This window comes from Danio aesculapii, chromosome 5, assembly GCF_903798145.1.
Source record: "Danio aesculapii chromosome 5, fDanAes4.1, whole genome shotgun sequence".
NCBI classification, from domain to species: Eukaryota; Metazoa; Chordata; class Actinopteri; order Cypriniformes; family Danionidae; genus Danio; species Danio aesculapii.
In genome coordinates this window covers 13619861-13635994 of record NC_079439.1, presented here as the reverse complement: position 1 = coordinate 13635994, position 16134 = coordinate 13619861, and the positions used below count along the sequence as shown (strand labels likewise).

Sequence of the window (16134 nt, the reverse complement as noted above, 5' to 3'; positions counted from 1 at the left end):
GAAGGCGGGACAACGAAAAAGACAAATGCAATATTCAATAAAAAATAAAGAAACTTTAGTTGTAACGGGCTAATAATTCTGAATTCAACAGTACGTGGCGCACCTAACCCAACCCCACCCCCCATCTTCAGATACATTGCGCACCTCCCCCTCCCATTTTCCCGCAACCTCCAGCAAATGATCTCTGTCCTCCCCGGGAAATGACTTTTCCCAAGTTGGGATGTCTGTATCCATAGAACAAAATATTGAGCTATTTTCAACTTTGGCTGAAGCATACACATGCAAGCTAGTCAACTGTTCTGCTCTGGTGCTTTTGGTCGGTGAGGCTTTTTTCGAATCCAAAAATTCCACTTTCAGCCAATAATTTGGTCCATCCCTACTGATAACCATGCTTTATTTTGATCTATTTTAACCATTGTGATTTCTTCTTCACAGCCTGTTGCCGAGGCTCCTTTCAAGTTCGATATGGAGCTGGATGATTTGCCCAAAGAGACTCTGAAAGAGCTGATCTTTGAAGAGACCGCACGCTTCCAGCCAGGCTACAGACCATAGCCGTGCACACAGGTAAACCACTGAGCAAATGCTGGAATACAAAATGACTAACAAAATCAAGAACATCATGTAAAGAACAAAATAAATACATATGACGGTTTGTCATGTAACTGTGTGGAGGATCCAGTCGTTTTAAACGCAGCAAAAGTGGGATTTGAGTTCTTAAATAAATCATGTACACTTAAAAAATGGCCTTTGCTGCTTGTTCAAACTACTTATTTAAAATGATTTGAAATGGGGGGAACGTTTAATTGTTTTATGTTCAATCCTCTTAAATTTGTAAAAACAATGCAGTTAACTTAATTAATTTGTGTTGGGACAACATGAAGGAATTGTGTGGAATCTTGGATTTTTACAGTGTACACATAAAAGAGAATTAAAGTTGTAGTTGTTTTTTACAAATGCAATTTAACCTCTTTAGGCCCAATGTGTTTTTTACATGGGTTTTTTTTATTTCTCTTTGCTATTTGGGCTTATTGTAATGTAATGTAATGTGTGTATTTATATAGCGCATTTATTGTGTATGACGATACACCCAAAGCGCTTCACAATCATGAAGGGGGTCTCTTCACACTACCACCAGTGTGCAGCATCCACTTGGATGATGCAACGGCAGCCACAGGACCATGGCGCCAGTACGCTCACCACACACCAGCTATTGGGGGAGTGTATAGACAGTGATAGAGCCAATTCGGTGGATGGGGATGATTGGGAGGCCATGATCTTAAGGGCCGATTGATGGACTTTGGTGGACACAAGGACACCAACCAGTAACCAGGTTACTCCCCTGCTCTTTACGACAAGTGCCATGGGATTTTTAATGACCACAGAGAGTCAGGACCTCGGTTTACGTCTCATCCGAAAGACGGCACCCACTGACAGTTTAGTGTCCCCTTCACATTTACTGGGGCATTAGGACTCACAAACCACAGATTGAGCGCCCCCTGCTGGCCTCTCTAACACCACTTCCAACAGCAACCTAGTTTTCCCATGTGGTCTCCCATCCAGGTACTGACCAGGCTCAGCCTCGCTTAGCTTCCGTGAGTAACCGGTCTTGGGCTGCAGGGTGATATGGCTGTGGCATTATTAGAACCTAATTAGAATAAAAATCTAAGTATCTTTTGATATGATGTACTTTTACAGAAAAATGATGTGGACTCGTGGTCCAAATTTCCATAAAACACTTTTTTTCTGAATGTTTTTTTAATGCATATTTAACATAAAAACAATTTTTTGGGGCTGTTTTGGACAGTAAAAATAGTGTTTGGGACATTTCATATGCCGCAAAACAGCTGCAGGATGACACTGTATGTCTGTAACAAAATATAAATCATTCAAAGTATGTTAAATAGCCACTTAAGAGTTAAAACTCAAGCCCTGGGAGGTTAATACTATGCGTGTACATCACAGATTAATAATACTGTTCAAAAAGTTGTATTATTTCTTTATTAATTCATGCTCACCAAGGCTGCATTTTACAGCTAAAGAAAGTTATTGGCTCTCCTATAAAATTAATTGTTTAAATATTTCCCAAGAGATTTATCTTTAACTCATTTTAAAACATAGTTTTATTAACTAATTTCTAACTAATTAATTTAGTCTCTGTCATGATGACAGCAAGTAAAATTTTACTAGTTGTTTTTCAAGATATTCAGCTTAAAGGGATAGTTTACCCGAAGATAAAATGTCCTGTTAATTTAGTCACCCACAGGACATCCAAGATGTAGGTGACATTTTTTTTCTTCTTCTTCAGTAGAACCTTAAAGAAGATTTTGACTGATAATTGACTGATTTTGGGCTGATAATAAAATTAATTAATTAATATATACACTATATAATTGTCTTCAACTGTATTTTTTTAAACATAAGGTAAAAATATATATGTTGGCTGCATTTTAAAATGTTCATTCATGTTATAGTATTGAACGAAACATTTCTGATTAATATCAGTGTTGAAACTGTCATTAATATCAGTATGTTGCTGTTTTGATTAATATACAGTTGAAGTCAGAATTATTAGCCCCCCTGTTTATTTTTTCCCCAATTTTTGTTTAACGGAGAGATTTTTTTTCCAACACATTTCTTAACATAATAGTTTTAATTACTCATTTCTAATCACTGATTTATTTATTTTATCTTTGCCATGATGACAGTAAAAAATATTTGACTAGATATTTCTCAAGACACTTCTATACAGCTTAAAGTGATGTTTAAAGGCTTAACTAGGTTAATTAGGCTAACTAGGCAGGTTATGGTAATTAGGCAAGTTAATGTATAATGATGGTTTGTTCTGTAGATGATCGAAAAAAATATATAGCTTAAAGGGGCTAATAATATTGACCTTAAAATGGTTTTATAAAATTAAAAACTGCTTTTATTCTAGCCAAAATAAAACCAATAAGACTTTCTCCAGACGAAAAAATATTATCAGACATACTGTGAAAATTTCCTTGCTCTGTTAAACATCATTTGGGAAATATTTAAAAATTAAAACAAAATTCAAAGGGGGGCTAATAATTCTGACTTCAGCTGCATTTGTTGAAATGAATACATGCTCATTAGGACTATTTGATGTTTTAAACCCTATATTTACTTCAAATGCATTTAAAGGAAATCTTATGGGCCACAAATATATAATAATATATATATTTGCAAGAAATATAGAAATCAGTGCATTTGTCAGGAGTGTAAAGACATGCAGTGTTCCTGTGTGAACATCCAGATGATTCTCTGAAAGCAGTAGCTGTTCCCCTTACACTTCCTGGATTACAAAAGACTGCCAAGAACATGAATATTATTAGAACAGTGAAACTACTTGACATGGTTACTCAGAATATTTCATTAGAAGAACTCTTTTATTCTTGTTGCATAATGACTGAAATATAGACAGACTGAATGCAAAATCACCAGCAGTCATGGGCTCAGTGCCTGTTGGTGAGTGATGCTTTGGAAACAATTCTATCTTGTTAACAATGGATCACGATGCTAAATTTATGCTTTATTAGTGACTGACAGCACAGATTGTTGTGTAACATGCATAAATAATGACCGTTTTCTGTACCTTCCATAAAATCTTGACAACACAATGCTAAATATTTCTTTATTAATCCTAAAATAATATATATATATTTTTATTAAAAGGGATGCAAGTCTTGGCTGTGATTATGCTTCAGATTGTGTATTTAATATCTTGCCGTTCTTAATAAAAATGTACACGTACACACACTTTACAAAAAAAATTACAAGCCTGTATTCTCACTAAAGCTGCATTTAATTAAGGTTTCGCTGTCGAGGATTGTTGGGACAAAAACTGCCAGAGTCATTCACTAATAATTGCATTGTTTTTTGTATTTACTGTAAAATATATGGACGTAGTATCCGTGGTGTCACCCATTGGCTTCTGAAGAACAAAATGAAGCTACGAGTAGGCGTGGACAACAGTCACCATTTTTTTCATTCCTCATTGCCCTGACCGGGGGATACCAAACAAGGGCAAAGAGGTGGAGCATCAGTTGAGCTACAGATGCCTGCTAGCATTTTGCTTCTCTTCGGGAGAAATGTTTAATGCTTCATTACCTGCGACTCCTTTGTGTTCTGACCACATGTGCTTGGTTGTGTACTATATCAATAAGGTGTTTGGACTTTTAAATGCACTGTTGTAAATCACTGAGCCACTAAACATTGTTCTTATAATGTTTTTGTACAGGAGGAAAACATGAATTACTTCCAAACACTTAAAATATAGTGTGTGTTAGTAAATGCAAGACTATTGATGAAATCCAGGCATAACACTGTATGACAACGCTTCAGATGGCTGTTCTAGAGCCTGCAGCTAATCAGTCTGTCAGATTCTGGAGTGCATTGCAGGTCTAAAGAAAATTATAAATGATCATTTACCTTAAATAAAACGAATACATTTATAGAGATGGTAAGAATTTCACTCACCTGGAAAATTGATTCCACTTATATGGTTTGTGAAAAATACTAGGGGTTTAACCCCGGCATCGTGGCCAAATTTGCCCACCGGCCTCTGTCCATCATGGCCTCCTAACCATCCCAATATTATAATTGGTCTCCTCTCCACCAATCAGCTGGTGTGTGGTGTGCGGTCTGGCACAAGATGGCTGTCATTGTGTCATCTAGGTGGATGCTGCACACTGGTGGTGGATGAGGAGATTCCCCCCAAAAAATGTGTAAAGCGCTTTGAGTGAAAAATCGCTATATAAATGTAAGGTATTATAATTATTATTTTTATTATGGTGCTTCAATCCTCTGTGGCGACCCCTGATTAATAAAGGGACTAAGCCGTTATTATGAATTATTATTATATTTGCAGGAGTGAATCCCTCTGATGACGGAGTGACAATTACTGCGATCATGGTACTGATTGCTGCTTTGTTTACACTTTCCATGAGTGTCAGAAGTTCCGGTTTCCTGTTTTGAATGAGAAAACAGACTACTGCTCTGCGGGAGTGAAAAAACAAATTCTCTCATGCAGGCGCAGAACACGCGCTCTTTAATCAATCGGCTGCTGTCTGTTTGGTGTGTTCGCGGGCAGCTTTTTGGTCCAGACGGAACCAGACCTGAGCCAACGACACAGTTGGGTTTCGTTGATGGTAGTTGTTTGGTGTCGGCTTTGTGCGTACTGGCCTTTATATGTTTGTTTTCACCTTTATTTTGATAGGACAGTAGAGATTCACTGACAGGAAAATGTAGGCAGCAGAGAAAGGTAAAGGATCAGCAAATGACGGGGAATCGAACCGTCAATGTGAGCACCTCGATGCTATATCTCGACACACTAACCACTAGGCTATTGACTCAGACTGTTTGTATTTGTTTTTAATTTGAAACTTTTTGTGCTGCCATTTTGTCCAGGACTCTCTAGGAGAAGAGATCTTGTATCTCAATGGGACTATCATGGTAAAATAACAGACAAATAAAAATATATAATATAAATAATCCCACTTTTTCTATCTGTAGGTGTTGGTCTGGATTGATTCATGCTGATGCTTCTGTCTCCACTGTGCGCTGTGCTCCTCTTTCGGTCTTTATCGTCTTCATCTTCATCATCTTGAACCGCAAAACTACGGCCAGCCCTCAACCTTCACCTGACCCCCGCCGAAAACATCGACTCCTGCGTCCTCCTTTACACTGGAAGAAAAGTGTAGAGCTTCTCTCACACTCTTCCTCTGCATCTCGTCAAGGTTTTTGATTACGATTAATTCTTTCTCTCTCGGTCCTCTGATACACTTCAGTAAAAAAGACAAAAAAAAAGCGTCTATGATTGTTATTGTTGTGCTTCTTTCTAGCCGCCTGTTAATATTTCCGACAAGCTGCTTTTCTAAGGTGTCTGTAAGCCATTTCAAAGTCCCGCAGAGGTCAAACAGGGCAAGAACGAGGGAAACGCCTCTATTCTTTTCTATTTATATATATGCAGTGGATGTTCGTTTATCCACATTGTGCATCGCCAATCTCCTCAAAATGCACAGAGCGCTAAATTTGCCACGGTGCCATTTTAAGGCTTTAATGTATTTTCATAAAACTCAAAGAAGTATTTACTAATGATGACCCCTTAAAAATCAATTTAGCAAATTACGTTTTGTACATTTAAACCCCCCCTCTATGTGCCTTTAGGCCTTTATATATCATTTATAATCACTTCTAGAAATGTTTGAAAGCAAGTAAATATTTGTACTTCTCTAAATCATGAACGTAATCATTTTAGGAAAAAAAAAAAACGATTAATCTGTTAAATTTGCTTAAGCACCAAAGAAAATATCGTTTTGAAGATGTTAAGTTGACCCAAAAATTAAAATCTGCTGTCAGTTTATTCAAGATTATAAGTGTAATTTTATTTCTTCAGTAGAACATACAAAGATTATACATAAAATGCACTTTGAGAGTTAAAATAATGAATACTTGTGGCTCCTGATGATACATTGAGCTTTTATGAAGCAAAAAAACTGACAATTATTTACAAAATCATTACCATCATTGTAAATAATGTTCAGTTTCTTGCACAGACTGATTGTTTTGCTTCATGAGCACTGATTGTTTTATCAGGAGTCACAGATGTTCATTTATTTTGCCTGTATATATTTTTGAATACCTGTAGATTTACATTTTGAGTTATCAAAGATCACTGTTTTAGCTAAAAATCTTTTGTTCTACTGAAGAAAAACAAATCTACATTTTAAATGGCCTGAAAATGAGTAAATGAACAGCAAAATTTCAATTTTGGTTGAACGTACTCCTTTATGACAACTTTGGAAAATAAGTATTTGTGTCCAATTGTTGATCTAAGCCCTCAAATTACCTGCCAAAACAACGCAAGTGCCATGCAGGTATATGTATTTCCAAAAATCCAGGTGTTTTTTCTTAAACTAGAGATGCACGTAGATACATTTTAGGACTTCATCACTTTAGCTAGGTTTAGAGGAACTTCTGTCATGGGACAAAGAACAGTCTTACTTTTTTTTTTTCCAGTCATTATTGGTACTTTTTGATGTCTGTTTTAATCGTACAGTGCCTGTTAATCTGTATTTATTCTTTCTGTTTTGTATATTTCTTTCTCCTTTTGCTTTCCCTTCTCAAAGCCCTCCCCTCAGCCGCCTTGTATCAATAAGACTGTGCCCTTGCATGACTGTTAAAAAGCTTTCTATACAAAGAAAATGGAAGTGCCACACTGCTGGGGATTCTGCTATTGGACTCTCAGGTTTTTGTTATATCCTACCTTTTGTGGTCTCACATTTCCTATATATAGAGTATTATGAGTTCAAAAAGTAGAAGAAAAAAGAAACTATTTTGCTTGTACATTTCGGTCGCACTTCTTTCATATTCCAGGTTCCTTTCGGTGTTTGAAGAAAAGAAGAATAATAATAAAGATTAGCTTTTTTTGATGAATTAAATCAGCCAGCTTAGCCAGAATGTCAGGTTTAATTCCACATGGAAATTAGGAGCCTCTAGCCATGGTAATGCACCTTTTATTAATTCATTCATAAGATACTGTCTGCAGTGAATGATCAATTTAATAAGAATAAGAAGAAAAAAAAACTCCTCTTTCAATTGTAGAAAAGTGAAGCCAAAATGTGAAGCCATCTTGCTCTGATGGCTTCATTTGGAGCCGGAGTTTGTGCAGTAGCTTGAGCTGTAGTACTGAAGTCCTACCCTTCCTGCAGACCCAAAAACAAGCACACATTTGTGAGGCCACACCCTGCTTTTAATAGCTTTAAATAAAAACAACAACAAAAACAATTGAACATGGTTGTAATCATTTTATTAGTGCTTAGTTTGGCTCACTCCATGTTATTTTGCATGGCGAGGGCAGTATTCATGAACAATACTGCAGCCAGAGGACAGAGGACAATGTTTTGGCTTCACTTTTTCTCTTTCAGCTGTAGAAAAGTGAAGCCAAAATGTGAAGCCATCTTGCTCAGATGGCTTCATTTGGAGCCGGAGTTTGTGCAGTAGCTGGAGCTGTAGTATTAAAGTCCCAGCCACGTTCCTGCAGACCTAATCACAAGCACACATTTGCGAAGGATTTTAAACACATTTTAAATAGCTTCAAATGCAAACAACAACAAAAACACTTGAACATGGTTGTAAACATTTTATTAGTTCTTAGTTTGGCTTGCATCATGCTATTCTGCATTGGGAGGGTGGGGTTCATGACCAATACTGCAGCCACAGAGAACATTTAAAGTTTTGGCTTCACTTTTTCTTTCAACTGTAGAAAAGTGAAGCCAAATCTTGTTCCGATGGCTTCATTTGAAGCCCGAGTTTGTTCAGAGCCGTAGTTTTAAATTCCCACCCATGTTCCTGCAGACTCAATCACAAGCACACTGAAGCCACAGAAGACATTTAAAATGTTTTGGCTTCACTTTTTTGAGACCCACACAAACTAAAAACCTACCTAGATCTGTGTGCGCTAAAACGCATTACTTTTGTACAAATAGTGAGCAAGAAAGCACTTAAACGTTTGTGAAAACGAGCTTGGTCTAAAATTTAGTTCTTGATACTGTCCTGCATGGCTTCAGCAAAGTGTTTCTTTCTCACACTTGCTTCCTTTTTGGTTTACTAACCCCGCACTACTTTTGCCTACGGTGTCTGGCAAGATGCCACCTAGTGGTGCAAACAGGTGGTTCATCAATGAGCTATACTCTTAAATATATATATATATATATATATATATATATATATATATATATATATATATATATATATATATATATATATATATATATATATATATATATATATAAAATAAAAAATAGCAAAACTTTGTAAGATAGCTTCTGCTGAATCCGTGTGCAGCCTGTCTGTTTCTGTGTGCCTTTATGCGTCACGAATAACATTTATCGCACAGCTTTCTGTTGGGGATCAGTTGTGACTTTTTTTTTTTTGCGGTATACTCTTGAAATTATATATAAATTTATATATATTAATATTTAAAAAACAGTGAAAACCAAAAAAAAACTATCTCTGTTATTTTGAGTCCTATTTGTCAGAGCTTTTGTGATTTTTGTTCGAGGAAGTAAATAAAAATAAAAACGCCTTTAATTTCAGCCCTTTGGGTTTGATCCTGTTGTGTTTTTCCTTCAGTTCTTCAAGGTTTGTTTTGTGCATAACTGTTTTCATTGTAAAAATGAATGTTTAGTGATTTATTATTAATCCTGTAAAAAATGTCTGTATTAATCTCCTTTTTTGGTTGTTGTGAATTTCACTTACAAGCTTGAAAACCCCCAGATTTTTGGCTCCTCGGTTGCGGTTTAGTCATTGGGGAAACTTGTGATTTACAAACATTTAAAGAATATTTCTAATCTATTAAAAACGTGGCATTATGTCTCAAAGGCTGGTTTTTACTGCTCAAAAGGACTGCCAAATGTTCATTACTGATCTCTGCATCTGCCAAGTCATGTAACCTAGAAACAGCAGAATAAAAACCAATTGTATTATATTTCTGCCTCCCGTTTCTGTGTCCTCTTTAATATTAGCATGTGTTGGATTTGTTGCTTCATTAAGACAAGAAACCTCAAAATAACAGTTATCACTGTATTCCCACAGATGATTGGTTTAATTTAAGAATTGCAAAAAAAAAAAATCTGTTCAGGATTTTATCTTTGTTATTCGCAGACGATGCTGTTCTGTTGGCCTCATCGAACATGGACCTTTAGTATGCACTGGGGCGGTTTGCGGCTGTGATGAGAATCAGCACCTCCCAGTCCAAGGCCATGGTGCTCCACCGGAAATAGGCGATTTGCCATCTCCAGGTTGGAGGAAAGTCCTTACCCCAGGTGGAGGAGTTCAAGTATCTTGGGTTTTTGTTCCCGAGTGAGGGAAGGATGGAATGTAAGATTGACAGATGGATTGGTGCAGCGGCAGCAGTAATGCGGTCAATGTACCGGTCCGTTGTGGTGAAGAAGGAGCTGAGCTGAAAGGCAAAGCTCTCGATTTACTGGTCAATCTACGTTCCTACTCTCACCTATGGTCATGAGCTTTGGGTCATGACCGAAAGAACAAGATCACGGATACAATCGGCCGAAATTAGTTGGTGGCAGGGTTCACCCTCATAGATTGGGTGAGGAGCTCAGCCACCCTGGAGGAGCTTGAAATAGAGCCTCTGCTCCTCCACATTGAGAAAATGGAGGTGTTCCAGGCATGTACCACTGGGAGAAGGTCTAGAGGAAGACCCAGGACACACTGGAGGGACTATGTCTCTCGGCTGGCCTGGGATCTCCCCCAGAGGAGCTGGAGGAAGTGTCTGGGGAGAGGGAAGTCTGACTGCTGCCCTCGTGACCCAAAAATGAATGAACTGCAAACATTGTTTACATTTTAGAAAACTATGCAAATGAGGCATTATTTCATTAAATATAAAACACTAATTTGTACACATTTTAGTTTAAGCATATGAATACTGAAGTCAGGTTCAAAACTCTGTTGCTTTTATTGACATACGAGTTAAAGTTTTTTACAGAGAGGCTTTTTGGGAACCTTTTTAACATTCCACAATTCAGAAAATACTGACAGCAGCCAGAAAACAATTCATTTTCACTATGATTTTAAAGGTTAAAATGCTGTATATAATAATCAGCCAAATTATTATTAAATCCTTTTGTAAAAATGTTTATATTTAAGCTTGTAAAATCATATTTATAACTCACTGCAAAAGAAACTTTTTTTTTTTTTTTTTTTGAAAAAAAAAAAAAAATAGGTATCTTAATTTATAGGTTGTTGACATGTTGCATTTTCACACAACAAAAATGTAATTATTATTGTCATAATTTAAAATGAACAATAATGTTTGTGTTTCATGGTCCTCTTGTTGAAAAACCTTTTTTTCAAATTTAACTTTAATGGAACCACTATAAAATTACATTTTGTTGTCCTTCGGTGTGACAAGTCATGGAGGAAAACATGTATATTATTCATAGTTTCATTAAAAATAAATTACACTGTATGAATGTGTGTCAGCAATTAAGATAAATTGCTGTCATGCATTATTATTAAAAGTTTTTTAGAAATTTTTGCTGTCACACCGTAGGACATAAAGTCACCAGCCACTTTATTAGGTACACCGTACTTGTAGAGGGTTGGACTCCCTTTTGCCTTCAGAACTGCCTTAATCCTTGGCATAGATTCAACAAGCTACTGAAAATATTCCTCAGAGATTTTGCTACATAATGACATACTATCACGCAGTTGCTGCAGATTTGTCAGCTGCACATCCATGAAGCGAATCTCCTGTTCCACCACATCCCAAATGTGCTCTATTGGATTGAGCTCTGGTGACTGTGGAGGCCTTTTGAGTACAGTGAACTCATTGTCATGTTAAAGAAACCAGTCTGAGATGATTCACGCTTTATGACATGGCGCGTTATCCTGCTGGAAGTGGCCATCAGAAGACGGGTACACTGTGGTCATAAAGGGATGGACATGGTCAGCAACAATACTCAGGTAGGCTGTGGCGTTGACATGACACTAAATTGGTTTTAATGGGCCAAAAGTGTGCCAAGAAAATATCCTCCACACCATTACACCACCACCAGCATCCTGAACTGTTGATACAAGGCAGGATGGATCCATACTTTCATGTTGTTGACACCAAATTCTGACCCTACCATCTAAATATTGCAGCAGAAATCAAGACTCATCAGACCAGGCAATATTTTTCTAATCTTCTATTGTCCAATTTTGGTGAGTCTGTGCCAACTGTAGCATCAGTTTCCTGTTCTTAGCTGACAGGAGTGGCACCTGGTGTGATTTTTCTGCTGCTGTAGCTCATCCGCCTCAAAGTTGGATGTGTTGTGTGTTCAGAGATGCTCTTCTGTGTATCTCAATTGTAACGAGTGGTTATTTTAGTTGCTGTTGTCATTCTATCAGCTGGAACCAGTCTGGCCATTCTCCTCTGACCTCTGCCATCAATAAGGCATTTGCACCCACAGAACTGCCACTCACTGGATATTTTCTCATTTTTAGACCATTTTCTGTAAACTAGAGATGGTTGTGCGTGAAAATCCCAGTAGATCAGCAGTTTCTGAAATACGCAGACCAGCCCATCTGGCAACAACAACCATGTCACGTTCAAAGTCACTTAAATCACCTTTTTTTCCCCATTTTGATGCTCGGTTTAAGCAAATCGTCCTGACCATGTCTACATTCCTAAGTGCATTGAGTTGCTGTCATTTGATTGGCTGATTAGAAATTTGCGTTAACAAGCAGTTGAACAGGTGTACCTAATGAAGTGGCCGGTGAGTGTATGTTGTCATAGCTTTGTAATCAAAATATGTGATCATAATGGAAGTCAACGGTGCAAAAACAGCCCCAAACACAACGAACAGATACTAAATTTGAACAATAACAATTTGAAAAAGAAAATTCTGTAATAATGCGTCTGAAACCGAAGAAAGAGCGGCTGTAAACTCCTCTGCGTCTAGTGTAACGCACCGCTCTATTGTGTTGTCTTGGTTGTCATAGCAACAGAATTGCTCCTCTGCGCGCTCTTGATTGAGTGAATAAGAAAAGGTAAAGCGCGCTGATGATGTAATAATAATAATAAAACATGCACGAGCCTGATTTGGTTCCTGTCGTCCATGACAACCAGTGGCATGATGAGAATTATTTAAGACGTTCAATAAAAATAAACCAAGCTTATAGCACTGTGGATAAATGTTTTGCTGCGAGAACGTGGTTGCATGCATTATTATGTAACACTTCATCATAAATACTGCAGATTCTTTTTTAACGCTGATGAATGATGACAGCGGGCTTCTTACTGTGTGGGCAGTTACTGATAGGGGGAAACTGGTAATATTAGTTACATTTTCATTTATTTTTAAGGGTTAGTTTTCGTATAAACAAATTTTACTTCAGAAAAACGTGTTGAAAATATTGATCATATGATTAAAATAACAGTGGGTGATGATGTAACGCTGTATGAGGTAAGCTGACACGACGAGAACCTTGACTAATATTCTGTCGAAAATTTGTTGCCTTGTTTCTGAAAAACGAAAATATTACATATTAAATTTGAAAGCCTCGGCTGGGTCAGTTGGCGTTTCTGTGTGGAGTTTGCATGTTCTCCCTGCCTTCGCGTGGGTTTCCTGTGGTACAGGTGAATTGGGAAGGCTAAATTGTCCATAGTGTATGAGTGTGAGTGAGTGTGTATAGATGTTTCCCAGAGATGAGTTGCTGCTGGAAGGGTATCCGCTGCGTAAAACATGTGCTGGATAAGTTGGCGGTTCATTCTGCTGTGGCTTAGTCCCAAATTAATAAAGTCGAAAAGACAATGAATAAATATTAAATAATTCCATGAATTTAAATGTATTTTCTTTATATTTATAGATATCTTTATATAAAGATGTTTGGTAACTAAATAATATTTTAATACTTAAAATGCGCCAAATAGGCTATATCACCTATATTCACAGAGAAATGGATAAAAATATTCATTTTCAAAATAGGGTGTGCTCATTTATGCTGAGGACTGTATATTGTGTCTCAATAAATATGAAAATCTGTGGTAAAGTTTTTTTTATTGCCTTAAAAATGTCCCTGGTTGAACAGAATTGTGCAGTCGCCCTTACAATAGTAATAATAAATTTTTTTAACAATAAATGTTGTCTTTGCGATGACAGAAAAAGCTAAATAACACTTCATCATGAATACTGCAGATTCTTTTCATAACGCTTATGAATGATGACAGAGGGCTTCTTACTGTGTGGGCAGTTACTGATAGGGGGAAACTGCATGGTAATATTAGTTACATTTATTTGTAAGGGTTTTTTTGTATAAACAAATTTTACTTCGGAAAAACGTGTTGAAAATATTGTTCATATGATTAAAATAATGGGTGATGATGTATCGCTGTATGAGGTAAGCTGACACGATGAGAACAACCTTGACTAATATTCTGTAGAAAGTTTTTGTTGGCTGTTTCATTTTGGAAACACATTATCGGAAAAAAATGCTTAAGGGGCTAATAATATTAACTGAATTGATGAATAATATAGCTTGATTTATTCTAGCCGAAAACAAATAAGACTTTTTCCAGAAGAAATAAATATTACAGGAAATACTGTGAAAATGTTCTTGCTCTGATAATCATATTTTGGGAAATATAAACAAAATAAATACAGGAGGCCTAATTATTTTGACTTTAACTGTATGCATATATACAGTGCTCAGCATATATAAGTACACCCATCACATTTTTATTTAAATGAATATTTTCTATAGGATGCTTTACAAGCTATATTTGTGTAAATATATTGGATTAGTCAGATGCTGAAGCCAATTCTAGAGCTAATCTAACAAAATAATTTCGAATGGTCCAAAAATGAGTAGCCCAAATGTATATGTTAGGGAAAAATATTAAATACAAATGTTAAAGAGTACAAGAGAAACACAAATATATATTAAATCTATATTTTAAATGTATATATTAAATATTTTGCATGAATTTAAACGTATTTTCTTTCTATTTCTAAAGATGTTCTGGGACTAAAACATCATTTTAAGAAATATATCCATTTAATAAATCTGTTTTGTTCAAATGCACCAAATATATTACCTGTGTTCACAGAGAAATAGATAAATATATTCATTTTCAAAATGGTGTGTGCTAAATTATGCTGAGGACTGTATATTGTGTTTCAATAAATATGAAAACCTGTGTTAAAGTTTTTTTAATGCCTTAAAAATGTCCCTGGTTGAACAGAATTGTGCAGTCGCCCTTCCAATAGTAATAATAGGTTTTTCTAACAATAAATGTTGGCTTTGCAATGACAGAACAAGCTAAATATTTATATTTTGGAAATGTAGGTACAAATACAAGTTTTTAAATGTATGTGAGAGATTAATTATTCTGAAAATCACTTTAAAATGTTCCTGCTTGACCAGAGATGTAATGCTTTAAAATAATAATGATTTTTAACTTAATAATCCTGTTTCCCAGTAATGAGTTGTGGCTGGAAGGTCATCCACTGCGTAAAACATATGCTGGATAAGTTGGCGGCTCATTCCGCTGTGGCGACCCCTGATTAATAAAAGGACTAAGCCGAAAGAAAATTAAATGAATTTAATAATCCTTATCGCTTTTGGTGCAATTGCAGTAGTAATACACAAGATGGCGTCCCAGTCTAACAACATGTATAACAAGAGAACGCTTTCATTTTTCTTACAATTATCATTCATACTTTTCCTGCAGCTTTTAAATAACTGCTGATGGAGAATGTGAGACAGTTTAGCTGATGGAACCGATATAGTCCTTTATGTATTATTTGTAGTGACGTCTAGTTTATTAATAAAACGTATTTACGTTTGTATTCTGACCTTTAGTATTCTCGAATTAGCCATTTCAGATGTGACTGTAGGTTAAACTACAAACTATGTGTCTAATTTGACTTTACCTTCTGGCTAAATGTAGATCTAAACATCTATTCGACGAGAAAACGATCTTTGTGAACACGATGTCTATTGGTGCTCTGACAATTTCAGACTTTTTTCTCGATTAGACTGGCGTGATTATGCATTTACAATGGTTTGAATCGTTTCAAATGTATATTTCTATTATCTATTAATTTAATTATTAACATTATTATTTAAAAATACAGATCCGCGTGAAATATTTCCCCGTATTAAAGGGCTGACTCCCCTATACATCTTGTTCTGACGTCCTTCAGGGGGGATCAAGCATTAGGGGGTAAATCTCCCCCAAACCCTCCTGTAATTCGCACCCTGATTATGTTACCTAAATTCTCAAGCCCTTAAAGCAGGAGTGTACAAAATCGGTCCTGGAGGTCTGGTGTCCAGCAGATTTTAGCTCCAACTTGCCTCAACACACCTGCAATGTTGTAGAAAGCCTGATAAGAGCTTGAGGTGTGCCTGATTGGGGTTGGAACCGAACTAAACTTTGCAGGAAATTAGCTCTCCAGGACCGAGTTTGGACGCCCCTGCCCTAAACTTTCATTTTTTCCCAACAGTTTAATTCAATCACTATATCGTAATTATAATTGTGTGTTCACTCTAACTGACGACGTTGTTTTTGTCTTTATTTTTAAGATAAATATAGTCAATGACTATAGA

At 36.4% G+C, this 16134-nt stretch overlaps 1 protein-coding gene across 1 annotated transcript in view; it reads left to right on the top strand.

The window, feature by feature from the left end:
• mapk1 (mitogen-activated protein kinase 1) overlaps positions 1–9508 on the top strand; it is a 70974-nt gene extending 61466 nt beyond the window's left edge. The window contains exons 8-9 of the mRNA XM_056457409.1: positions 436–564; positions 5533–9508. Of these exons, the coding sequence (XP_056313384.1) occupies positions 436–552 (117 nt within the window). The 3' untranslated portion in view covers positions 553–564; positions 5533–9508. The remainder of the gene's footprint in view (positions 1–435; positions 565–5532) is intronic.
• Positions 9509–16134: the final 6626 nt, after the last annotated feature.